Consider the following 24,190-nt stretch of genomic DNA (forward strand, 5'->3'; position numbering starts at 1 on the left):
GGTACACACAAGGCACAGGTTAAATGCAATCCGATTTCTCACCCAGTAACTGGGAAATTGAGTCCAAATTGGCCTCACTCAACGACCACATTGGTTTAGCAATTGTGGTGTTTATTTAATGACCTCCACGAAAAGATTCTAAAATTGGTCGCGTGGCCTACTTCACGAGTGCCACCACTTAGGATGTAATTCCAGACTCAATTCTACTCATAAATCAAAACGATTTCTCCTGTCTCACAGGGAAGAGTGCTCTCCACTGGGCTGCAGCAGTCAACAATGTCCGGGCCGCAGCCATTCTGCTCAGGAACGGAGCTGACAAGGACGCTCTGGATAATCAGGTAATGTACATTTGCTCACTTAACACCTGTCTCGCTTACCAACAAGCTTGACTGTAAAAAATATGACGTTAGCAATCGAGTTGTCGAAGCATGGAACTCATTACCGGACTCAGTAGTGTCAACCCCTAACCCCCAACATTTCTCCCTTAGACTCTCCACGATTGACCTCTCCAGCTTCCTAAGAGGTCAGTAAGGGGCGTACATAAGTGCACTAGTGTGCCTTTCGTCCCCTGTCCAATTGTCTCTCCTTATTTCATATATCATATATCTTTTCTTCCTTTCATATATCTTCTCCTCTACTTTTATATATTTTCTTTATATATAATACTTCATGTCTATTCTCTTCAATATGTATTGTGTATTGGACAAAATAAATAAATAAAATAAATAAATAAATAAATAAACACCAATTTTGATCTCCACTGTGGTCATAAGCTGAGGACTGCCTTATTAACGACGATAAGCAAAAACACCATGCAATAAAATCTCTTGAACCTGTGTGTCAGCAAGTGCATCATAATTCAAAAATTCATTTATGGACTATGGACTATTGAAGTTGGGTTTGGTTAATCAAGGATGTGACACCAACAATGGTCCCAGATCATACAGGCATCTCTTCCTTAGAAGAATAGAATAAATCTGGAAGGGACTTTCGAGGTCTCCTAACCCAGCCCTCTGCTCCAGCAGGAGAACCTATACCAGTGATGGCGAACCTATGGCACGGGTGCCACAGGTGGCATGCGGAGCCATATCTGCTGGCATGCGAGCCGTTGCCCTAGCGCAGCTGCAACAGGCATATATTTGCTGGCCAGCTGATTTTTGGCTCGCACAGAGGATCTGACAGGGCGTTTTCAGCTTCCAGAAGTCCTCTGGGGGATGGGGGAGGGCGTTTTTATCTTCCCTCAGCTCCAGGGAAGCCTTTGGAGCCTGGGGAGGGCGAAACATGAGCCTACTAGTGTTCTGATGGGCTCAACGACACGAGCCCCAATTAAATGCAAAGGTATGAAGTCAGACACACACACTTGAAAAGTCAAGAACACAGTTTTTTATCGAACATAAAAGAAAAGCAAAACACCCTTTTTGCAGTCAAAGGGCACACTTTCAAAGCAACAGACTTGAAGGCAGTGAAAAGCAATAAACAAACACCAAGCAATTAGCAAGCAGCTGTGAAGACGTCACAGCTACCCTTCTTCAACCCTTGGCAACTTGACTATGGTTTAGTTGCAAAGTCCTGGGATCGATGCAAAGAGAGTCCTTGAGACGAAAGCCACTTCCTCTTTCTCCGAATAGATAATCTTCCACACTCAGATGCCGGCACATTGCCCATTTAACAGCAGCCCTAATTAGTTGAACCACAACCAACCATTCCGTTTTATGTAAGGTTTGTTTGGGTTGCATGAATGTTTTTAATCAAGGGCTTTTTAAACTGCTCTGCTTTTTTAATCATTGGATTTGTATTTTGTGTTCCTGTTGTGAGCCACTCCGAGTCTTCAGAGAGGGGCGGAATACAAATCAAGCAAACAAACAAACGAATGAATGAATGAATGAATAAATAAATAAATAAATTTCACTCTCTCTGCAGGCCCAGACTCCTCTGTTCCTGGCTGCCCGGGAGGGAAGCTATCAAGTGGCCTGCCTTCTTCTGCAACATGGTGCCAAGCAAAACCTCCGGAACAATACGGGTCACCTCCCCAAAGATGTAGCGCTTGAGCGTCTGCACCACGACATCCTCTCTCTCCTGGACAAATCCTGCCTTCCTCCTGGGACTGGTCAGATTTCGCCACAGAGGCCCCGCCCACACCCTTCCTCCAAATTGCACAAATGGCCATATCCACCCAAGACTTCCCAGCTAACTCCCGTTCCAGAGAACGAGGGACCTTTTAAGGGTGCTACACCATCGGAAGAGGCCATAGGGCAGGCCGTGGAGTGAATCCTCACCGTCTGCGTGAGGACACTATGGGTCAGCGGTGACAGCCTTGGCCAAGGACCTAGCTTTCCCCAGCGAAATTTGCAGGACCAGAGTGGTGGAATATCCAAATTTGCAGGACAGGATTGGTGGAATAGCCAAGGGCAGTGTGGAGAAATGAAGACATTCCAGCAGTGACCTCACAGAGCTCCAGATGGTTCTGCTATCACATGCATGATGCAACATGACTTGGATCCTAATGTCATCTAACAAAATCGGAAGCGTAGAGAGAGCAATTCATCCAACCTTGCTAGATCTTCCCAAGAACATCTCCCAGGTGTGTTGGACTTCAACTCTCAGAATTCAGGCCGGTAATCGTGGCAGCAGGATTCCAGCCCATATGTCAAGATGGAGAATGGAAAAGTCCACTATTGCAGTATCTTCAAACGCATTGAGACTTACTAGGTTGTCTTCTTACAGAACTGGTCTCTTTGCAGGGAGAGATTGAACAACCTGGCAATTTAGGCTGCTGAGAATTCTAGAAGTTGAAGTCCAACACATGGAAGTTTGAAAAAGCAGATGTGGGATGGAAATGGATTATCTCAAGTCAAAGCTTCCCACCCCATTTTTTTCTGATTTATTCATTCCACCATGTTTTGCAATTCAGCTCACTAAGAACGTCTCTAAATAATGGCATGTTGTTACCAATTATACTCATTGTGCAAACGCCTACACAGGCGTGAAGTAAAGTTAAAACTTCCCCCAAACTGAATTCAATTCCTAGTGATTCCATTTGTATAAAAGATTCCTTAGGTGGACATTTTCAACTTGGGTAGGAGATTTCCTCTCTGAGGTCACAGTCAAAATAACTACAGTGTTCCCTCGATTTTCGCGGGTTCGAACTTTGCGAAAAGCCTATACCACGGTTTTTCAAAAATATTAATTAAAAAATACTTTGCGGTTTTCCCTTTACCACGGTTTTTCCTGCCCGATGATGTCATATGTCATCGCCAAACTTTCGTCCGCCTTTAATAATTTTTAAAAAAATAAACTTTAATAAATAAACATGGTGAGTAATAATCTAAATGGCTGCTAAGGGAATGGGAAATTGTAATTTAGGGGCTTAAAGTGTTAGGGGAAGGCTTGTGACACTGTTCATAGCCAAAAATAGTGTATTTACTTCCGCATCTCTACTTCGCGGAAATTCGACTTTTGCGGGCGGTCTCGGAACGCATCCCCTGCGAAAATCGAGGGAACGCTGTACACCATCTCCCAGTTTTCAAACCAGGAAGTCAACTTCCTAGCAAGCAAACGAGACAAGATAGCAAATGGATTTGAGATGTCGTATCTGAGATGCATCAAGAGAGGGATGATCAGCAAGGAAAATTAGGGTCATACTCCTGCTATATATGGCTCTAGTCAGACCTCAAGCATTCAATTCTGGAGATCTCACTTAACAAAAGATATTGATAAGGCTGAGCAAGTCCAAAGACCAGGAATGAAAATGGTGGAAGGTCTAACAGACAAAACGTATCAGGAGAGCTTGGAGGAACTGAATAGTGTTCCCTCAATTTTTGCGGGGCATGCGTTCCAAGACAGCCCGCGAAAGTCGAATTTCCTCAAAGTAGCGATGCGGAAGTAAATACACTATTTTTGGCTATGAACAGTATCACAAGCCTTCCCTTAACACTTCAAACCCCTAGATTACAATTTCCCATTCCCTTAGCAACCATTTAGATTATTACTCACCATGTTTATTTATTAAAGTTTATTAAAAAAATATATTTATTAAAGGAGGACGAAAGTTTGGCGATGACATATGACGTCATCAGGTGGGAAAAACCGTCGTATAGGGAGGGGGAAACCGCGAAGTATATTTTAATTAATATTTTTGAAAAACCGTGGTAGACTTTTTGCGAAGTTCGAACCCGCGAAAATCGAGGGAACACTGTATATACAGCTTGGAGGACAGGAGGGAAATGGGAGGACATCATGAAATATTTAAAACTACGAGGTTTATCCGGAAAACAAGGTTACAAGGCACGTAGCTTTCACGGGGAATGTTTGCAGGGGAAGTTGGTATTGCCATTGTGTAGTGAGAAGCCAGCGGAAGAGAATGAGCAGGGCCAGTGGTCAGTAGATCATTGACTGGCGTTGTGGTGAAGGTTAGAGATGAGCGTCCTCATTCTGTTTCCTTCCAAGTGAAAAGTGTGCACTGTAATATGCTACGTGAATGCTAAGGGCATTGAACGCTGCTGCGATGGGTGCCCAAGATTTGTGTGTGTTGGGTGGTCAAAGCAATGGAAACTGCAGTTTAGCTGGACTTCAGCAAAGCCTTTGATACAGTTCCACATAAAGAGCTAAATTATTTATTTATTATTTAGATTTGTATGCCGCCCCTCTCCGAGGACTCGGGGTTAGTAAACATTGGACTTAATCCCTGGATAGTTCAGTGGACTTTCAGCTGGCTGAAGTGTAGACATCAGTTATTGTTAATGGTGAGTATTCTGAGCAGAGTCAGGTTACAAGCGGTGTGCCACAAGGGTCTGTTCCGGGTCCTATTCTTTTTAATATGTTTGTGAGTGACATAGGGGGTTTGGTAGGGAAGATTTGCCTATTTGCCGATGACTCTAAAGTGTGCAATAGGGTTGATATTCCTGGAGGCGTCTGTAATATGATAAATGATTTAGCTTTACTGGATAAATGGTCAAAGCAATGGAAACTGCAGTTTAATGTTTCCAAATGTAAAATAATGCACTTGGGGAAAAGGATTGGGGAAAGTATTGTATCGGCAGTTCTGTGCTAGCAAAAACTTCAGAAGAGAAGGATTTAGGGGTAATGATTTCTGACAGTGTCAAAATGGGTGAGCAGTGAGCAGTCACCCAGTTATAGGGTCGTAAGGCTCAGCACGCTGATACACAACACAGACTGGGAGTCTTGTAGCATGTTTAAAAATAAAACACAAAAAAACCAACAGATTTATTGCGGCAGGAACCCATGACAACTATCAACCTGCTAGCCACTGACAACGCTGACGGGCTTTGTTGAAAGAAAAGCTGAGCTATGCAAAGCCATCAATCTCTCATTTACAAAAGGCAGGCCAAACAGCTTTCCCCCCATTATAAATAGTCGTAGGTCCACTCGGCATCTTGCAACTGGGGTTCCAGGCCAACCACGCAAATGGGAGGGGGAGTGATAACCAAAAACAGGAACATCGTCCCAAGTGGCGAACTTTGGGGATATCTCCACATTTCTCCTCAAAGGAAAAGCTCAAGTCACAGGGGGCACTTGGAAACACGGTTGGGTCACACCAGCCACCAGAAGCGGATGTAGAGCAGAAGCACCATGAAGATGAGGCCAGTAGCGGCGGCTTTGGCGTAAGCGGAGCGGCTGTTGAGGAGCTTGGCATCATGGCGGTATTTCTTGGAGAGGGTGGACAGGTTGCTGGCTTTGGTGTCCAGAGCTGAAGAAGGAGAGAAGACAAAGAACACACTATTCCCTCAGTTTGTTTGTTTGTTTTGTTTTATTGTTTTATTTTATTTTATTTATTTTATTTATCATTTTATTTTATTTTATATTTATTTTATTTATTTTATTTTATTTATTTATTTTATATATTTTTATTTATTTTATTATTTTATTTTATTTTATTTATTTTATATATTTTTTACTTTATTTTATTTTATTTTATTTATTATTTTATTTTTTTTATTTATTTATTTTATTTATTTATTTTATTTATTATTTTATTTTATTTTATTTTATTTTATTTTAATATTTTATTTTATTTTATTTTAATTTAATTTATTTTATTTTAATTTAATTTAATTTAATTTAATTTTATAATAAAATAGTGGAAGGGATGGTTCCAGAGTGCTGGAGCCAGACAATAGGAGTTTTCATAGAAACATAGAAGACTGACGGCAGAAAAAGACCACATGGTCCGTCTACTCTGCCCTTATACTATTTCCTGTATTTTATCTTAGGATGGATATATGTTTATCCCAGGCATGTTTAAATTCAGTTACTGTGGATTTACCAACCATGTCTGCTGGAAGTTTGTTCCAAGGATCTATTACTCTTTCAGTAAAATAATATTTTCTAATGTTGCTTTTGATCTTTTCCCCAACTAACTTCAGATTGTGTCCCCTTGTTCTTGTGTTCACTTTCCTATTAAAAATACTTCCCTCCTGAACCTTATTTAACCCTTTAACATATTTAAATGTTTCGATCATGTCCCCCCTTTTCCTTCTGTCCTCCAGACTACAATGATCCATCGATTTTCGCGATCTCGATCTTCGCGAAACGCTATATCGCGATTTTTCCCACCCGATGATGTCACTCTCTTCCTTTCTCATCTTTCTTTCTCTCTCTCTCTCTCTATCTTGCTTCTTCCTCTCTCACACTCTCTTCCTCCCTCTCTCATCTCTTTCTTTCCTTCTCTCTCTTTATCTATCTCTCCCCCTCTTGCTCTCGAGCGGCGGGCGGGCAAGCGGCGGGCGGGCAGCAGCGAGGAGCCGAAGATCGGGGTTTCCCCTTTGCGTGGGCGGTGGGGAAGACCCAGGGAAGGTTTCTTCGGCCGCCCAGCAGCTGATCTGCTCAGCAGCGCGGCAGCAGCGAGGAGCCGAAGATCGGGGTTTCCCCTTTGCATGGGCGGCGGGGAAACCCCGATCTTTGGCTCCTCGCTGCTGCGGCGCTGCCGAGCAGATCAGCTGCTGGGCGGCCGAAGAAACCTTCCCTGGGTCTTCCCCGCCGCCCACGCAAACTCCACCATCTGCGCATGCGTGGCCATGGAAAAAGGGCGCGCATGCGCAGATGGTGTATCGCGAGGGGTCTTGGAACGGAACCCTCGCGATACTCGAGGGATCACTGTATACAGATTGAGTTCATTAAGTCTTTCCTGATACGTTTTATGCTTAAGACCTTCCACCATTCTTGTAGCCCGTCTTTGGATCCGTTCAATTTTGTCAATATCTTTTTGTAGGTGAGGTCTCCAGAACTGAACACAGTATTCCAAATGTGGTCTCACCAGCGCTCTACATAGCACTCTATTTTCCTCCTATTCTGCCTTGCCAGGAAAAGCTATTTGTGGTTCCCCATTTTTGAGGGTTCGAGGAGGAGGGGGCAGAAAGCGAGCTGTTCAAGAGCAAAATAAGCCATTTTGAATGGCCTCCTCAGATAAATTAGATGGCCACCTTTTTAATAGTAATTTTATTCAAAATTACAATTAAATCACAATTCAGAAGGTAAAAACTAATGCGGTCTAAAGCCGTCCTCAACTTACAACAATTCATTTAGTGACCAAAGTTACAGTGGCACTGAAAAAGTGGACGCACGACCGTTTTTCACGCTGACAACTGCTTCAACATCCCCATATTGTCACTGGATTGAAATTCGGACGCTTGGCAACTGGTTCGTATTTATGATGGTTGCGGTTTCCCTGGGTCAGCATAGTCACAAAGACAAATTAGCAGAGAATAGTGGAGCGAGAGAATCATGCTTCTGGCTCCCTCTTGTGGCAATCTGAAACACTAGCTCTTAAAGCAATAGTGTTCTATTACATGTAAGCATACATTGTTAGTTTATTATATATTGTCAAACCCAACTAGTTATGTACATAGTACACAACTCTCTCTCTCTCTCTCTCTCTCTCTCTCTCTCTCTCTCTGTGTGTATGTGTGTATCGCAATGCTCTTCACTACACAATCACAGTCCCCATTTCTGCTCCTTCAAGATCAAGAAACCTTTAACCAAGAATCCCACGTCTCGTCTTGGGAGTTAACATTCCCAAGCTGGCCAAGATATACCTCTCCTGTAGGTTTCCCTCCTGTACCTGATAAGGTCTCCCCTCTTTGGAGGACTTCTTCAATGTTGGTCACCATGATCTTCTGAACGTCCTGGAGCTCCGTATTGATGTTGCTTAGGTGGCGTTTTGACCAAGTGTCTAGGTAGGATTTCTTCAGCTTCTGGATGTAAATGTCTGATAAGGAAAAAGATAAGACAATTCAAATCTTCGCATAGCAAGTACAGCGGTACCTCTACCTAAGAACGACTCTACTTATGAACTTTTCTAGATAAGAACCGGGTGTTCAAGATTTTTTTGCCTCTTCTCAAGAACCTTTTTCCACTTACAAACCCGAGCCTCCGAAACTGTAACCGGAAAAGGCAGGGAGAAGCCTCCGTGGGGCCTCTCTAGGAATCTCCTGGGAGGAAACAGGGCCGGAAAAGGTGGGGAGAAGCCTCTGTGGGGCCTCTCTAGGAATCTCCTGGGAGGAAACAGGGCCGGAAAAGGCAGGGAGAAGCCTCCGTGGGGCCACTCTAGGAATCTCCTGGGAGGAAACAGGGCCGGAAAAGGTGGGGAGAAGCCTCTGTGGGGCCTCTCTAGGAATCTACTGGGAAGAAACAGGGCTGGAAAAGGTGGGGAGAAGCCTCTGTGGGGCCTCTCTAGGAATCTCCTGGGAGGAAACAGGGCCGGAAAAGGCGGGGAGAAGCCTCCGTGGGGCCACTCTAGGAATCTCCTGGGAGGAAACAGGGCCGGAAAAGGTGGGGAGAAGCCTCTGTGGGGCCTCTCTAGGAATCTCCTGGGAAGAAACAGGGCTGGAAAAGGTGGGGAGAAGCCTCTGTGGGGCCTCTCTAGGAATCTCCTGGGAGGAAACAGGGCCGGAAAAGGCGGGGAGAAGCCTCTGTGGGGCCTCTCTAGGAATCTCCTGGGAGGAAACAGGGCCGGAAAAGGTGGGGAGAAGCCTCTGTGGGGCCTCTCTAGGAATCTACTGGGAGGAAACAGGGCCAGGAAAGGCAGGGAAAAGCCGAGACCGGAAAAATTTCCCAGGAAATTTGAGAGTGGCATGAAGGCCCGGCCAGTTTCCTGCCATTCCCACTTTAATTCCGTCCATCTTGGGCTTTTCTGGGCTGCAAGAGGAGCCTTTCGGTGGTGCTTAAGGAGGCTTTGGCAGTCCAGAGCGAACGAGGCATTTTCCTTTCTCTGGCTGCTTGGAGAGGGAATAAACCTCTGCCAGCACCCAGAGAAAAGAAACGCTGCCTTTGCTCTGGGCAGTGACTGACCTCCTCCTCCTCTTCCTCCTCACCTCGCACCCAAATTCCAAGCTTTTATTTCTTTCCTAATGGGTTTGCATGCATTATTTGCTTTTACATTGATTCCTATGGGAAAAATTGCTTCTACTTACACACTTTTCTATTTATTTATTTATTTTTATTTATTTATTTTGTCCAATACCCAATGAGAGTTTTACTTAAGAACTTGGTCACGGAACGAATTAAGTTCTTAAGTAGAGGTACCACTGTATTCTAAAGAGAGAAAAAAGTCCAGTTGATTCCTGAAAACTACAACATGGGACAACCACAACCTGGATGACTGAGAATCTCTACAGACTTTACACACAGATTGCCTGCTCTTCTTGCCTTGCCAACAACGGAAATTCAAAAACAGAAATACAGTAATACCTCATGATACGAACTTAATTGGTGCAAGGAGGAGGTTCGTAAGACGAAAGGTTCGTAAGACGAAACATTGTTTCCCATAGGAAACAATGTAAAGTCAATTAATCCGTGCAACCAAAAAAACCCCCGCAAAAAAAACGGTTTTCGGCGACTGCTGGGAAGCCGCGCGGCTGTTTTAAAAGGTGACAGCCGGCCTGGGGGGCTTCCCAGCACCCCCCGAACCCGAGTTCGGGTGGGTGCTGGGAAGCCCCCCAGGCCAGCTGCGACCTTTTAAAACAGCCGTGCGGCTTCCCAGCTGTCTCCGAACGCCGAACGCGGAAGTTCGGCTTTGGCGTTCGGCTTCAGGAGACAGCTGGGAAGCGGCGTGGCTGTTTTAAAAGGTCGCAGCCAGCCTGGGGGGCTTCCCAGCACCCCCCGAACCCGGGTTCGGGGGTGCTGGGAAGCCCCGCCGCCCGGCTGTCACCTTTTAAAACAGCCGCGCGGCTTCCCAGCAGTCTCCGAACACCGGTTCGTAACTCGAAAAAAGTTCGTAAGAAGAGGCAAAATTTTTCTGAACCCCGGGTTCGTATCACGAGTTGTTCGTAAGACGAGGGGTTCGTATCTTGAGGTACCACTGTATACAGGAAAGACTTGTCACAAATTATTCTGTGCAGCACAACTACCGCCACTAGATGGCAGTGTTGTTTCATTTTATTTTAAGAGGAACAGGCAGAAGATTGTGGCAGATAACATTTTGCACTCCATGGAGGAAGGGAGAAGAAATATTCCACACAGTGTTTCTCAATCTTGGCAACTTTAAGACATCTTTCTGGCAACGAATCCCATCATAAAGAGGTTTGCAACGTGGCATCTCTGGGCACCAAGGTATCTATCCCCATCCTAAACGTCTGGCTGAGGAATTCTGGGAGTTGAAGTCCGTACATCTTAAAGATACCAGATTGAGAAATTCTGGTCCAACATAGTGAAACTGTGGGGGCCGAGGACAGATCGTCTCTTTGGGGCTGCCCAGGTCACGAAGCAGACATGGGAAGAATTCAAGGAACGCTCATTACAAGGTAGTCCTCGAGTTACGACCACCGTGGGCCTCAAAATTTGCTAAGTGAAACATTTGTGAAGCGAACGCTTCAAATTCCAAGCTTTTATTTCTTTCCTAATGGGTTTGCACACAATATTTGCTTTTACACTGATTCCTATGGGAAAAATTGCTTCTACTTACAAACTTTTCTACTTAAGAACCTGGTCACGGAACAAATTAAGTTGCTTAGAACAATGTTCCAGCAGATGTGGTTGGTAAATCCACAGTAACTGAATTTAAACATGCCTGAGATAAACATAGAGTGATACCTCATCTTACAAACGCCCCGTCATACAAACTTTTCGAGATACAAACCCGGGGTTTAAGATATTTTTGCCTCTTCTTACAAACTATTTTCACTTTACAAACCCACCGCCGCTGCTGGGATGCCCCACCTCCGGACTTCTGTTGCCAGCGAAGCGCCCGTTTTTGCGCTGCTGGGATTCCCCTGAGGCTCCCCTCCATGGGAAACCCCACCTCCAGACGTCTGTGTTTTTGTGATGCTGCAGGGAAATCCCAGCAGCGCAAAAACGGGCACTTCGCTGACAACGGAAGTCCGGAGGTGGGGTTTCCCAGCGAGGGGAGCCTCAGTGAAATTGCAGCATCACAAAAACACAGAGGTCCAGAGGTGGGGTTTCGAGGACTTCGGTGTTTTTGTGATGCTGCAATTTCACTGAGGCTCCCTTCGGACTTCCGTTGCAAGCGAAGCGCTCGTTTTTGCGATGCTTGGATTGCCCTGCTGGGATTTCCCTGCATCATCGCCAAAACACAGAAGTCCGGAGGTGGGGTTTCCCAGCGAGGGGAGCCTCAGGGGAATCCCAGCAGTGCAAAAACGGGCGCTTCGGCTGGCAAAAGGGGTGAATTTTGGGCTTGCACGCATTAATCGCTTTTCCATTCATTCCTATGGGAAACATTGTTTCGTCTTACAAACTTTTCACCTTAAGAACCCCATCCCAGAACCAATTAAGTTTGTAAGAGAAGGTATCACTGTACAGTGATCCCCCGGGTATCGCGACTCCGATCATTGCGAAACGGCTATATCGCGAGTTTTCAACCCGGAAGTAACACCATCTGCACGCATGCGTAGATGGTGGAGTTTGCGTTCCGGCAGATCAGCTGCTGGGCGGCCGAAGGAACGTTCCCTGGGTCTTCCCGCCGGCATGGGGGGCTTCCTAGCACCCCCCAAACCCGGGTTGGGGGCTGGGGGGGGTGCTAGGAAGCTCCCCATGATGGCGGAGACCTGTTAAAACACTCGCGCGGCTTCCAAACTGAGTCCTGAAGCCAAGCGCAGAAGTTCGCCTTTGGCGCTTGGCTTCAGGACTCAGTTTGGAAGCCGCGCGAGTGTTTTAAAAGGTCTCCGCCAACAATGGGAGCTTCCTAGCACCCCCCAAACCCGGGTTGGGGGCTCGGGGGGGGGTGCTAGGAAGCTCCCCATGATGGCGGAGACCTGTTAAAACACTCGCGCGGCTTCCAAACCGAGTCCTGAAGCCAAGCGCAGAAGTTCGCCTTTGGCGCTTGGCTTTAGGGCTCAGTTTGTAAGCCGCGCGGGTGTTTTAAAACCCCAATCTTCGGCTCCTCGCTGCTGCGGCGGAAGTAAAAACACCATCTGCGCATGCGCAGATGGTGTTTTTACTTCCGCAGCGCTACTTCGCGAAAACCCGATCATTGCGAGGGGTCCTGGAACGGAACCCTCGCAATGATCGGGGGATCACTGTATATCCATCCTAAGATAAAATACAGGAAATAGTATAAGGGCAGACTAGATGGACCATGATGGTCTTTTTCTGCTGTCAATTTTCTATGTTTCTATGTGTCTATGTTACTATTTGGAGTATAAGATGCACCCAAATTTTCAGCCTCTTTTGGAGGGGCGGGGGAAACGGTGCGCCTTCTACTCTGAAAAAAATAAGGATCATTTTGAACTTTCTAAGGATGGGGACAGGCAACCTGAGGCCCAGGAATACCAAACTGCAGACCTCTTTCGTGATGCGAGTCCTTATCAGAAATCCATTTCCACCTACCGAACTCAATGAAGGCGTAAGGCCGGGACACCGATGAGATTTTCTTCCCGTAAAGTTCCCAGAATTCCGTCTGCAGCTCCTCCAGGAAGGCGAAGGCCAACTTCTTTGAATAGTTAGCTTCGCAGAGTGTCAGGTAACAAATCCCCTGGCTGATCAGGTAACTGCAGGGGGGGAAATGCAACAGGGAGAACGAGAAAAGAAAGGGTGTGATTTGAGGAGTAAATGTTTACATAGGTTTGGTAACAGCAGATGTCCATAGAAATTCTCAATCATCTTCTCATGCAAGAAATGAATTGAAGAAGCTTTTTGTATGAGAAGTGAAATCTTTTCAAGGAAAAAAAAGCACGATAGTCTTGTTCCTTTTGGAAAGGCACCTTCGGGATATTTAGAAACAGTAAATTTATAAGAATTGGTATAAACGTCCCTGTGCACATGCTATACACATTTCTAAATTATTTGTGGGTGCATCATCCTATCTCAGGTCATACTTCTCGCTGTTGTGGTTAGCTCTGGCCCAGCTCCTGCCCCAAGGACTGTGGATGTGGGGGAGACATCCACATGCCGCAGGCCTGTTTTGCTCCCAGTGGAATCTGCTGATGAAGGCTCCTCTGACCAAGAAGACATGAGTGACAGGGAGGAGGAGAGTGTGGCAGACAGCTCAGAAGGAGATCAATTATCTAGCTCCTCCTTGGATTCGGAACAAGAGTTAATGATACAGCCACGCATGTGGAGAGCAATGCATAGGCAACAACAACTGAGAGATTATTATCAAAGAAAATGAGGCCACCTGTGGTTGGGTGGGGCTGTGGTAATCAGTGAGGCTGCTATAAAGAGCAGCCTGTGGGTTTGGCCATTGTGGAGGATTATCTGATCGTTGTGTTTCATGCCTGCCTTGCTGACTTTGACCTTTTCTGTGCTGATTTTTCCACGCTTTGAAACTAAACCAGAGCAAAGTGTGTTTCACTTTGTGAAAGAAGAAGGACTGTGAATTGCCTCACAGCTACAAGCTAAGTATCACAGAACTGATAAGGGACTTGTACAAATTACCAGTTTGTTTGGAGACGAGTGCTCTTTGCTATACCAAAAGAGGGCTTAGTTTATTTGAATTTTCGGTATAAAGAACATTGTTTTGAATTTTCAAACGTGTGTGTGTCTGAAATTTGCATCTGTGAATTTTTGGGAGGATTCTACCAGAGAGCTCGACAGAACACTCGCTATGGATGTCCCATCCCTTTTGGACAAGCCATACATCACTATGTCACACAGATGTCCAAAACATCTGGAACATTCATTCATTCATTCATTCATTCATTCGGATTTATATGCCATCCCTCTCCAAGGACTCAGGGCTTACAACGTATAAAAACAACAGAATAGTTAAATCCAATTGATTAAAAACTAAACAAACAATCAAAAATCCCCAGTTATGCTAAAAGTCAGTCATACTCATTCCACCAACAACCATAAAAACATTCATAGGCCAGGGGGCTGAAATCTAATTGCCCCAAGCCTGGCAGCATAAATGAGTCTTAAGAATCTTATGAAAGGTGATGAGGGTGGGGGCGGAGCAAATCTCTGGGCGGAGCTGATTCCAGAGCGCCGGGGGCCCCACAGAGAAGGCTCTTCCCATAGGTCCTGCCAAACGACATTGCCTAGTTGACAGGACCTGGAGAAGGCCAGGTTCTGTGGGACCTGACCGGTCGCTGGGATTCATGCGGCAGAAAGCGGTCCAGCAAGTACTGTAATCCAGCCCGATGCCATGTAGGGCTTTATAGGTCATAACCAACACTTTGAATTGTGTCCGGAAGCCAATCAGCGACCAGTTAGGTCTCACAGAGTTGGCCTTCTCCAGGTCCTGTCAACTAAACAATATTGTTTGGCGGGACCCAGGGGAAGAGCCTTCTCTGTGGCGGCCCCAACCCTTTGGAACCCACTCTCCCCAGATATCAGAGTTGCCCCCACCCTCCTTGCCTTTCGTAAGCTCCTTAAAACCCACCTCTGTCGTCAGGCATGGGGGAACTGAGATATTCCCTTCCCCCTAGGCTTATAAAATTTATATATGGTGTGTCAGTATGTATGATTGGTTTCTTAAATTGGGTTTTTTAAAATTAATTTAAATATTAGATTGGTTTACATTGTATTATTATTGCTGTTAGCCGCCCCGAGTCTACAGAGAGGGGCGGCATACAAATTTGATTAATAATTAATTAATTAATAATCAGCAGACAATGCAGTCCGCGGAGTGTTGGAGAAACATGGGTGTGACTAGGGAGGCTCATGACTGCTTGCTCGGCTGTATTTTGTATGATTTGTAGTTTCTGAACAGTCTTCAAAGGTAGCCCCATGTGGAGAGCATTGCAGTAGTCAAACCTCGAGGTGATGAGGGCGTGAGTGACTGTGAGTAGAGACTCCCTGTCCAAATAGGGCCGCAACTGGTGCACCAGGCAAACCTGGGCAAAGGCCCCCCCCACCGCCACAGCTGAAAGATGATGGTCCAAAGTCAGCTGTGGATCAAGGAGGATGCCCAAGTTTTTGTTTGACACAGTGATGACATCCAATTATTATTTTTTACTACCGGTTCTGTGGCCATGGCTTGGTGAGCATGCCTTAATGGGCGTGGCAGTGGGATGGGCGGCATATAAATTGAATCCATCATTTTCTTCTCCCATCCACTATGAATCGGAAAAACTTACTGAAAAGTCATCGTTCCAGTCTGCAGAGAGCATCGATTGGGCGAATGATCCCCGAGTTTTCGGAAAAGCTGCTTGGCTTGATTGTGATATTCTTGGAAGTTCCGGTTTGACTTCAGATACATGCAAGGGGGAAAAATTTGTCATTCAAAAAGCCAGAGTAGAAACTGTAATCCCTTACAATTGCAAACAGCAGCATGTCGGAGAATTCAACCGTAATTTTAGTGATGGGGAGAAAATTACACACTTTGCTTTTGCAGTATAGGTAGTCCTCGACTTACAACAGCTCACTTAGTGACCGTTCGAAGTTGCAACGGCGCTGGAAAAAGTGGCTTATGACCATTTTTCACCCTTGATTGCAACATTCTACTAGACACCTGATCAAAATTCGGGTGCTTGGTCATGTGATCCCCTTTTTAACAAGCAAAAATTAATGGGGAAGCCAGTTTCACTTATTTATTTATTAGATTTGTATGCCGCCCCTCTCCGAAGACTTGGAGCGGCTCACAACAACAAAACAGTACAAATCCAATGATTAAAACAATTTAAAAACCCTTAATATAAAAAACAATCATACATCTCAAACAAACCATGCGTAAAACGGAAACGGCTCGGGGGAATCAATTCCCCCATGCCTGACGGCAGAGGTGGGTTTTAAGGAGTTTGCGAAAGGCAAGGGGGGGGGGCAATCCTAATCTCCAGGGGGAGTTGATTGCAGAGGGTCGGGGCCGCCACAGAGAAGGCTCTTCCCCTGGGTCCCGCCAAACGACATTGTTTTGTCGACGGGACCCGGAGAAGGCCAACTCTGTGGGACCTAACCGGTCGCTGGGATTCGTGCAGCAGAAGGCAGCCCCGGAGATATTCTGGTCCGATGCCATGAAGGGCTTTATAGGTCATAACCAACACTTTGAATTGTGATCGGAAACTGATCGGCAACCAATGCAGACTGCGGAGCGTTGGTGTAACATGGGCATACCTAGGGAAGCCCATGATTGCTCTCGCAGCTGCATTCAACCCTGTTGGTAACTTAACTGCAGTGATTCACTGAACTGGACAGGTCATAAAATGGGGCCAAATTCACTTAACCAAGCTCTCACTTAACAACAAAGATTATGGGCTCAACTGTGGCCATACGTTGAGGGCTACCTGTATTTAGACAGCCCTGGTCGCAAAGTTGAGGACTTCCTGCATTTAGCCAGGAAGAGCAAGGCCCTCTTTGCTTGGGCCTAACAGAAATCTAAGCCAAGAAAACGTGCCAGGAATATATAAAATACCTTTTAGCTACTCTTATTTATTTATTTATTGGATTTGTATGCCGCCCCTCTCCGAAGACTCGGGGCGGCTAACAGCAATAATAAGACAGCATATAATAATAATCCAATACTAAAAACAATTAAAAACCCATTATAATAAAAACCAAACAGACATACAATGCATAAAATTGTAACGGCCTAGGGGGAAAGAGTAACTCAGTTCCCCCATGCCTGGCGGCAGAGGTGGGTTTTAAGTAGCTTACGAAAGGCAAGGAGGGTGGGGCAATTCTAATCTCTGGGGGGAGTTGGTTCCAGAGGGCCGGGGCTGCCACAGAGAAGGCTCTTCCCCTGGGTCCCGCCAAGCGACATTGTTTAGTTGACGGGACCCGAAGAAGACCCACTCTGTGGGACCTAACTGGTCGCTGGGATTCGTGCAGCAGAAGGCGGTCCCAGAGATAATCTGGTCCGGTGCCATGAAGGGCTTTATAGGTCATAACCAACACTTTGAATTGTGACCGGAAACTGATCGGCAACCAATGCAGAATGCGGAGTGTTGGTGTAACGTGGGCATATTTGGGAAAGCCCATGATTGCTCTCACAGCTGCATTCTGCATGATTTGAAATTCTCCTGTGTTCCCCCAACTTTGGGGCGGCCAAGGGTAAAACCCCCAAGCCGCCAGCAAAATAAAATAGCAGGGAAGAGGGGGAGAGATATCTAAATAAAACCAAGCACATTATTTTCCCAAGGCTCGTAAAGCCGCTTTTTACTGGCTTCGGAATGAGCTTTTAAATACCAAATAAAACCACGGGAGAAACCCATCCATTCTTTCCAATAAAAACCTGTCTTTCTTTTGCCTGGATTATTCCGTCCAGTTCTAGTAATCCTAATTATGTCCAAATCATAGCAAATGGGTCGTCTTTTTAACAACTAATAGTAGTAATAATAATGCTTCATTTTAATATGTACTGCTCAAAAAAAATAAAGGGAACACTTAAACAACACAATAATAACTCCAGGTAAATCAAACTTCTGTGAAATCAAATTGTCCACTTAGGAAGCAACATGGATTGACAATCAATTTCATTTTGTTGTCAGTACATTCAACTTTGTACAGAACAAAGTATTCAATGAGTATATTTCATTCATTCAGATGTAGGATGCGTTCCTTGAGTGTTCCCTTTATTTTGGGGGGGCAGTGTAATATCCGCCCGGGGTCCGCAAGGAATTGGGCGACATACAAATTTAAATAATAAATAAATAATAAATATCTATTCAGAGCATTTAATTCTTGATTTTGAAGTTGATAAAATTGTAATGACTATTAGCAAGAGTACTAGTACGGACAAATTACAAATTATTCTTTTACAAAAACAGAATTATCAGTATAGTTTTGGGAGTAATTCAAATACTAAATATACCAATTTATTTATTATTTATTTATTAGATTTCTATGCCACCCTTCTCCTGAGACTCAATCCATTTCAACCATAAAATTAACCATAAAGGCATAAACTATCTGGTTAGCTTCAAACCTGTTCCATTGTAAAAAGAGTTTGTGGATTCATTCAGTCATTAAGTGTTGTACCTCATGATTCTTGACAAATGTGGTTTTTTTTTCTTTTATGTACACTGACAGCATATGCACCAAAGACAAATTCCTTGTGAGTCCAATCACACTTGGCCAATAAAGAATTCTATTCTATTCTATTCTATAGTGTTTTGGGGGAGGGGTTAAAATTTGGGTTTGTTACGGTTTTGGGATTTTAGTTACTGTCGTTTTTCGACTTCTTTTTTATCATTGTATTATTTTTATTGTTGTAAGCCGCCCCGAGTCCTATGGGATTGGGTGGCATAGAAGTCAATTAAATTAAATTAAATTAAATTAAATTAAATTAAATTAAATTAAAGGAAAGGAAAGGAAAGGAAAGGAAAGGAAAGGAAAGGAAAGGAAAAGTAAAGTAAATTATTCTATTCTATTTATTTATTTAATTTATTTATTGCATGTATATGCCGCTCACTCCGAAAGGGGCTCTGACTCTTATCTATGCCTTTTCAATTTTGTTACTCAGTTATTCAAGCTAGTTTATAACGTATAATTTATATAAATAAATTGGAATCAAAACATTAAAAAAAAACCACTGTCTTTCTTAAAACAATGAGTCTTAAACCAATCACAGGTGCACTCTAGAACAACCGAGGCCGCTGAGCAATTGGGGAAGGAAAGGGAGGGCATAGATCCGCGGTGGGGGTGCACCGCTTCCTCTCATCCCCACCCCCCTATTTACAATAAAAAACAAAGTTGGAAGGGACCCTGGGGGTCTTCTAGTCCAACCCCTTTGGGCAGGAAACTCCTTCAACTACTTCAGCCCAACAACGTCTTAAAACATGTCCAGCGTTGGAGCATTCACAACTTCTGGAGGCAAGCCGTTCCGCGGGCGAATTGTTCTAACCTGCTCCGTTTCTTGCATGGAGGCAGCCAAAAGGAGCCCATCCTGGACCCGGCAGATCATAGTGAGCAGAACCATGCTTGGCAGGAAGAAAAAAGGAGGAAAAATATTAAAGGATCTTCGACCCGGGGCGGGGGGGGGGGGGGGCAGCGTCCCGGGTTCCCCCCCGCCAAAGTTCCTCTTCCTCCGTCAAACGGTGCAAAAGTCTTGCAGCCGCTGACGTGGCTGATCCGGGGCCAAGGCGGGGTTGTTGGGGGGCGGGGTTAGCAGGAAAGGGGCGGAGCGAAAAGTTTTACTTTTGCCAAGTTTGCAGGGCGCGTGTACTGGAGTGCGTCGGAAAAAGTGGGCCCGCGGAATTTATCCCGACCCAATTCTAACCTCTCCGCTTGGGCCGAGCGCCTTGGGAGGATGCCGGGGCTAACGAGAACGATGGAAAAGACAAGGCCCTGGCGCTGGGCGTGATAGAGTGGCATGTTTTTTTTCCCCCCATCAAGTTTTGCCGGTGGGTGGCGTGGGAGGGGCGGGGCCAAAGAGCCGCGATTTCTTCGCGCGACGATTTATGCGCCGCTTTCGCGGTGGAAGGTTTTAAAAAAGAAAAGGAAAGAACGTGGCGTGTGTGACGTCACAATCCCACTGGTCGAACGTTCTCCCTCGCCTCCCCCCACCCCCAAAAAAGAGGGCAGATGGCAGAGCCACGTATTTATTTATTTATTTGTTTGTTTTTATTTATTTTGTCCAATACATAATACATATAGAAGAGAATAGACCTGAGGTAATATATATATAAAGAAAAATATAAAATAGAGGAGAAAATATATGAAAGGAAGAAAATATATATGATATATGAGATAAAGGAAAGACAATTGGACAGGGGACGAAAGGCACACTAGTGCACTTATGTACGCCTCTTACCTCTTGTATATTTTTTTATTTTATTTATTTGTTTTGCCAAATACATATTGGTGGTATACAAAGATATAATAATATTCATATACACGATACTAGTGAAAAAGAAACATTTCGTAAACTCCTCAAAACCCACCTTTGTCGTCAGGCATGGGGGAATTGAGATATCTCCCCTGGGCCTATATAATTTATGTAGGTATGTCTGCTTAAAATGGGGTTTCTTAACTATTTTAAATTGGAAATTATTACATTATTGTGTTGTGAGCCGCCCCGAGTCTACGGAATCTAAGAAAGAAAGAAAGAAATTAATTAGGACGGGACAGAAGGCACTCTGGTGCACTTATGTATGCCCCTGACTGACCTCTTAGGAAGCGGGAGAGATCAATATTATTATTATTATTATTACTATTATTATTATTATTATTATTATTATTATTATAGTCTAAGGCAGGAGTAGGCAAAGTTGGCTGTCCTATGACACGTGGACTTCAACTCCCAGAATTCCTGAGCTAGCATGATTGGCTCAGGAATTCTGGGAGTTGAAGTCCACAAGTCATAGAAGAGCCAACTTTGCCTACCCCATGGTCTAAGGGTAAAGTTTAGAGGGTTAGATGATGATACTACTGAGTCTGGTAGTGAGTTCCATGCATCAACTACTCAGTTACTAAAGTTGTATTTCCTGCAGTCGAGTTTAGAGTGGTTTACATTAAGTTTGTATCTGTTGTGTGCTCGTGAGTTGTTGTGATTGGAGCTGAAGTAGTCGCTGACAGGAGGGACGTTGTAGCAGATTATTTTATGGGCTATGCTTAGGTCGTGTTTAAGGCAACGCAGTTCTAAGCTTTCTAAAGCGAAGATTGTAAGTCTAGTTGCGTAGGGTATTCTGTTGCGAGTGGAGGAGTGGAGGGCTCTTCTGGTAAAGTATCTCTGGACATTTTCTAGAGTGTTTATGTCCGAAATGCGGTGTGGGTTCCAGACAGATGATTCAGTGTGGGTTCCATCTCGAAGGGAACATGTCAAATAGAGTAGAATAGAATAGAATTCTTTATTGGCCAAGTGTGATTCAACACAATTGGTCTTTGGTGCATATGCTCTCAGTATACATCAGTGTAGATACAAACCTGGATTGCTTGGGTTAAATAAACGTATGAAGCTCTGCTGCATTCTTCGAAAGCTTGCTTAGCTTTTTTTTTTTTTAATCAAAGTTAAAAACAAACGTGCAATTGTACAATTGCGCTTTTACACAATTGTGTAAAAAATGTGCAATTATACAATAGTTCATAAAATCATATACCAAAATGTCCTTCCTGTTCATGACTTCTTCACCTTCAACCGCAGCAATACACGAGTACGTAATGGATTCCAACTCAATGTAAACTGCTCCAAACTCGACTGCATAAAATACAACTTCAGCAATAGAGTGATCAGTGCCTGGTATGCACTACCTGATTCTGGTTTGTTCCCCAAACCCCCAAAACTTTAACCTTAGATTGTCTACAGTTGACCTCTCCCCGTTTCTAAGAGGTATTTAAGGGGTGCGCATAAGCGAACCATTGTGTCTGTCCATCCCAGTGACTGGTTAGGCCCCACAGAGTCGGCCTCCTCCAGATCCCATCAGCTAGACAATGTCATTTGGCGGGACCTAGGGGAAGAGCCTTCTCTGTGGGGGCCCCGGCTCTCTGGAATCAACTCCCCCCAGATATTTGTGTCTCCCCCACCCTCCTCACCTTCCATAAGAGTCTAAAGACTCATTTATGCCACCAAGCTTTAGTGATCTCTTCTAATTGTATTTTAATTGTATTCCAATATTGTTTTGCTTTTAGGCAGGTCCACCACATGTGATAATATGTTCCTTGGGTTTGATTGCATTTCCAACAATTTGACTTTGTATTTGGGAACATCAACTTAGTCCTCAATCTACAACAGTTCGTTTACTGACTGTTCAAAGTTACAATGGCACTGAAAAAAATGACTTATGACCATTTTTCACACTTATGACCATTGCAGCATCCCCATGGTCACGTTATTTACATTCAGATGTTTGACTTACATTTATGACTGTTGCGGTGTCCCAGGGTCAACTTTGTGACCTTCTGACAAGCAAAGTCAAGAGGGAAATCAGATTCAATTAGCAACATTACCAATTTAACAACTGCAGCAATTCACTTAACAAATATGGGAAGAAAAGTCATAAAATGGGGCAAAACTCAACATAAATTTTGGGCTCAGTTGTAGTCGTAAATTGAGGATTACCTATATTTAAGGCCTTGGGGGTACAATTCATGGATGTGCCTTAAATGCACTTAATTTCCCAAAATTACATTTAAATCCAGTCAGTTCATTTTTAAATTCTCAGATGAGAAAAATGAAAACCACTCTCAGAAAATTATTTTGTGTTCTCCAACTCAATGAGGGCAGATTGAGGAGTCAAATTCACCATATTTTGCTTTTCATAATCTGTTTTAATTGTTTCCCCCACTAATTTTTACCTCAGAAGAAGTAGTTTGGTCAAGTACTCACTTTACAACCAGTTGCTTAGTGACTGTTCGGAATAATGATGGATCATAATGAGCATAATGAATTCATTTAATGACTGCAAAAAAAGGTCACAAAATCAAGTGCAGTCATGGGGTAACTCCCTTAATGACCACCCTTATTTATAATCATAATTCCAGGCTCAATTATGGCTGTAAATCGAGGACTATATGTAGCCAGCAATAATCCACAAGCAATTCAAATATGTGCCAAGTTCCTATCTTCTTTACACATCTATAAAGGGCTACTATATGGTCAGAAAAGGCAAAATGGCAATAGGATTGAAACACTGCCTACTTTAAAATGTGTGTTAACTGGCTACATTCAGATAAAATAAACCTAAATTATTACAGATGTTCTTGAATAAAGTACAATGGTGCACAGAGCTCTTTCATTCTTGTTTTACATCTCTCATTCATGCAAGAAGTAGATGAAGAAACTAGATACAATTTAGAATTGGGATAAACCCGTCACTTTGGTTTGCTATCGCTAAATTAATTCTATTCATAATCCCAGTTTGTTATTTTTAAAAAAGGAATCCATGTAAAGACAGAATTCTAAGCAAGCCATCCCTAGTTTATCTGGAACAAAATGAGAATAAATAGTTTGCTTACACCCATACATCACTCATTTTAAATAAATCAGGAATCAGGGCTTGTAGCATTCGAAGCAAACCCAGGTGGTGTTTGTTTATCCATTGTTATTTTCCTGTTAGACAACCTGTGGCACCTTAATTGTCTAAAAGAAAAACAATAATGCTATTTTTCAAATATATTTCCTTACTAGATCTCTCAAAGCCTTCTTGAGCAATGGCTGGGCTTCTAATGTACTTTAAAAATCCAGGGAAACTTTCAGAGACTACTGAACTATCTAGCAGTCAAACTTTATTTTATTTTATTTATTTATTTTGTCCAATACACAATGAGGGTTTAGACTAACTATCCTGGGCCTTGAAAGCCTAGAACTACGGCGCCTAAAACACGACTTGAGTATTACCCACAAGATCATATGCTGCAACGTCCTACCGGTCAATGACTACTTCAGCTTCAACCGCAATAACACAAGAGCACGCAACAGATTCAAACTTAATACGAACCGCGCCAAACTGGACTGTAAAAAATATGATTTCAACAATCGAGTTATCGGAGCGTGGAACTCATTACCTGACTCAATTGTGTCAACCCCTAACCCCCAACACTTCTCCCTTAGACTCTCCACGATTGACCTCTCCAGGTTCCTAAGAGGCCAGTAAGGGGCGTACATAAGTGCACTGTAGTGCCTTTCGTCCCCTGTCCACTTGTCTTTTCTTTCTTTCACCTATCTTATATATTCTCTTCCTTTCATATATCCTTTCCTCTAAGTTCACTTTCACCCTCTTCTATATTATCACATGTCTATTTTTCTTCCTATGTATTTGTGCATTGGACAAATGAATAAATAAATAAAAATAAATACACATAGTAAAATACATGATGAAGGTTATAGAGGAGATACTCATAGTAAAATATATCTAAGAAATAATAGAAAAGAAGGTATAGTAACAGAATATATCAATGAAAGAAT

General features: G+C 43.8%; 2 protein-coding genes across 2 annotated transcripts in view; one reads left to right on the forward strand and one right to left on the reverse strand.

Moving 5' to 3' along the window:
* NOTCH4 (notch receptor 4) overlaps positions 1-3,011 on the forward strand; it is a 72,829-nt gene extending 69,818 nt beyond the window's left edge. Inside the window, exons 25-26 of the mRNA XM_070744123.1 lie at positions 241-338; positions 1,921-3,011. Of these exons, the coding sequence (XP_070600224.1) occupies positions 241-338; positions 1,921-2,268 (446 nt within the window). The 3' untranslated portion in view covers positions 2,269-3,011. The remainder of the gene's footprint in view (positions 1-240; positions 339-1,920) is intronic.
* Positions 3,012-5,191: 2,180 nt separating this feature from the next.
* SEC22B (SEC22 homolog B, vesicle trafficking protein) lies at positions 5,192-19,824 on the reverse strand. The gene is made up of 5 exons (XM_070744114.1): positions 19,193-19,824; positions 15,492-15,601; positions 12,799-12,959; positions 8,078-8,224; positions 5,192-5,707 (listed from the first exon to the last, which is right to left on the reverse strand). Exons 1-5 carry the CDS (start codon positions 19,265-19,267, stop codon positions 5,550-5,552), a joined length of 651 nt encoding a protein of 216 aa, XP_070600215.1. The 5' UTR covers positions 19,268-19,824; the 3' UTR covers positions 5,192-5,549.
* Between the last annotated feature and the right edge of the window lie 4,366 nt (positions 19,825-24,190).

The sequence above is a fragment of the Erythrolamprus reginae genome, chromosome 2 (genome assembly GCF_031021105.1).
Source record: "Erythrolamprus reginae isolate rEryReg1 chromosome 2, rEryReg1.hap1, whole genome shotgun sequence".
NCBI classification, from domain to species: Eukaryota; Metazoa; Chordata; class Lepidosauria; order Squamata; family Dipsadidae; genus Erythrolamprus; species Erythrolamprus reginae.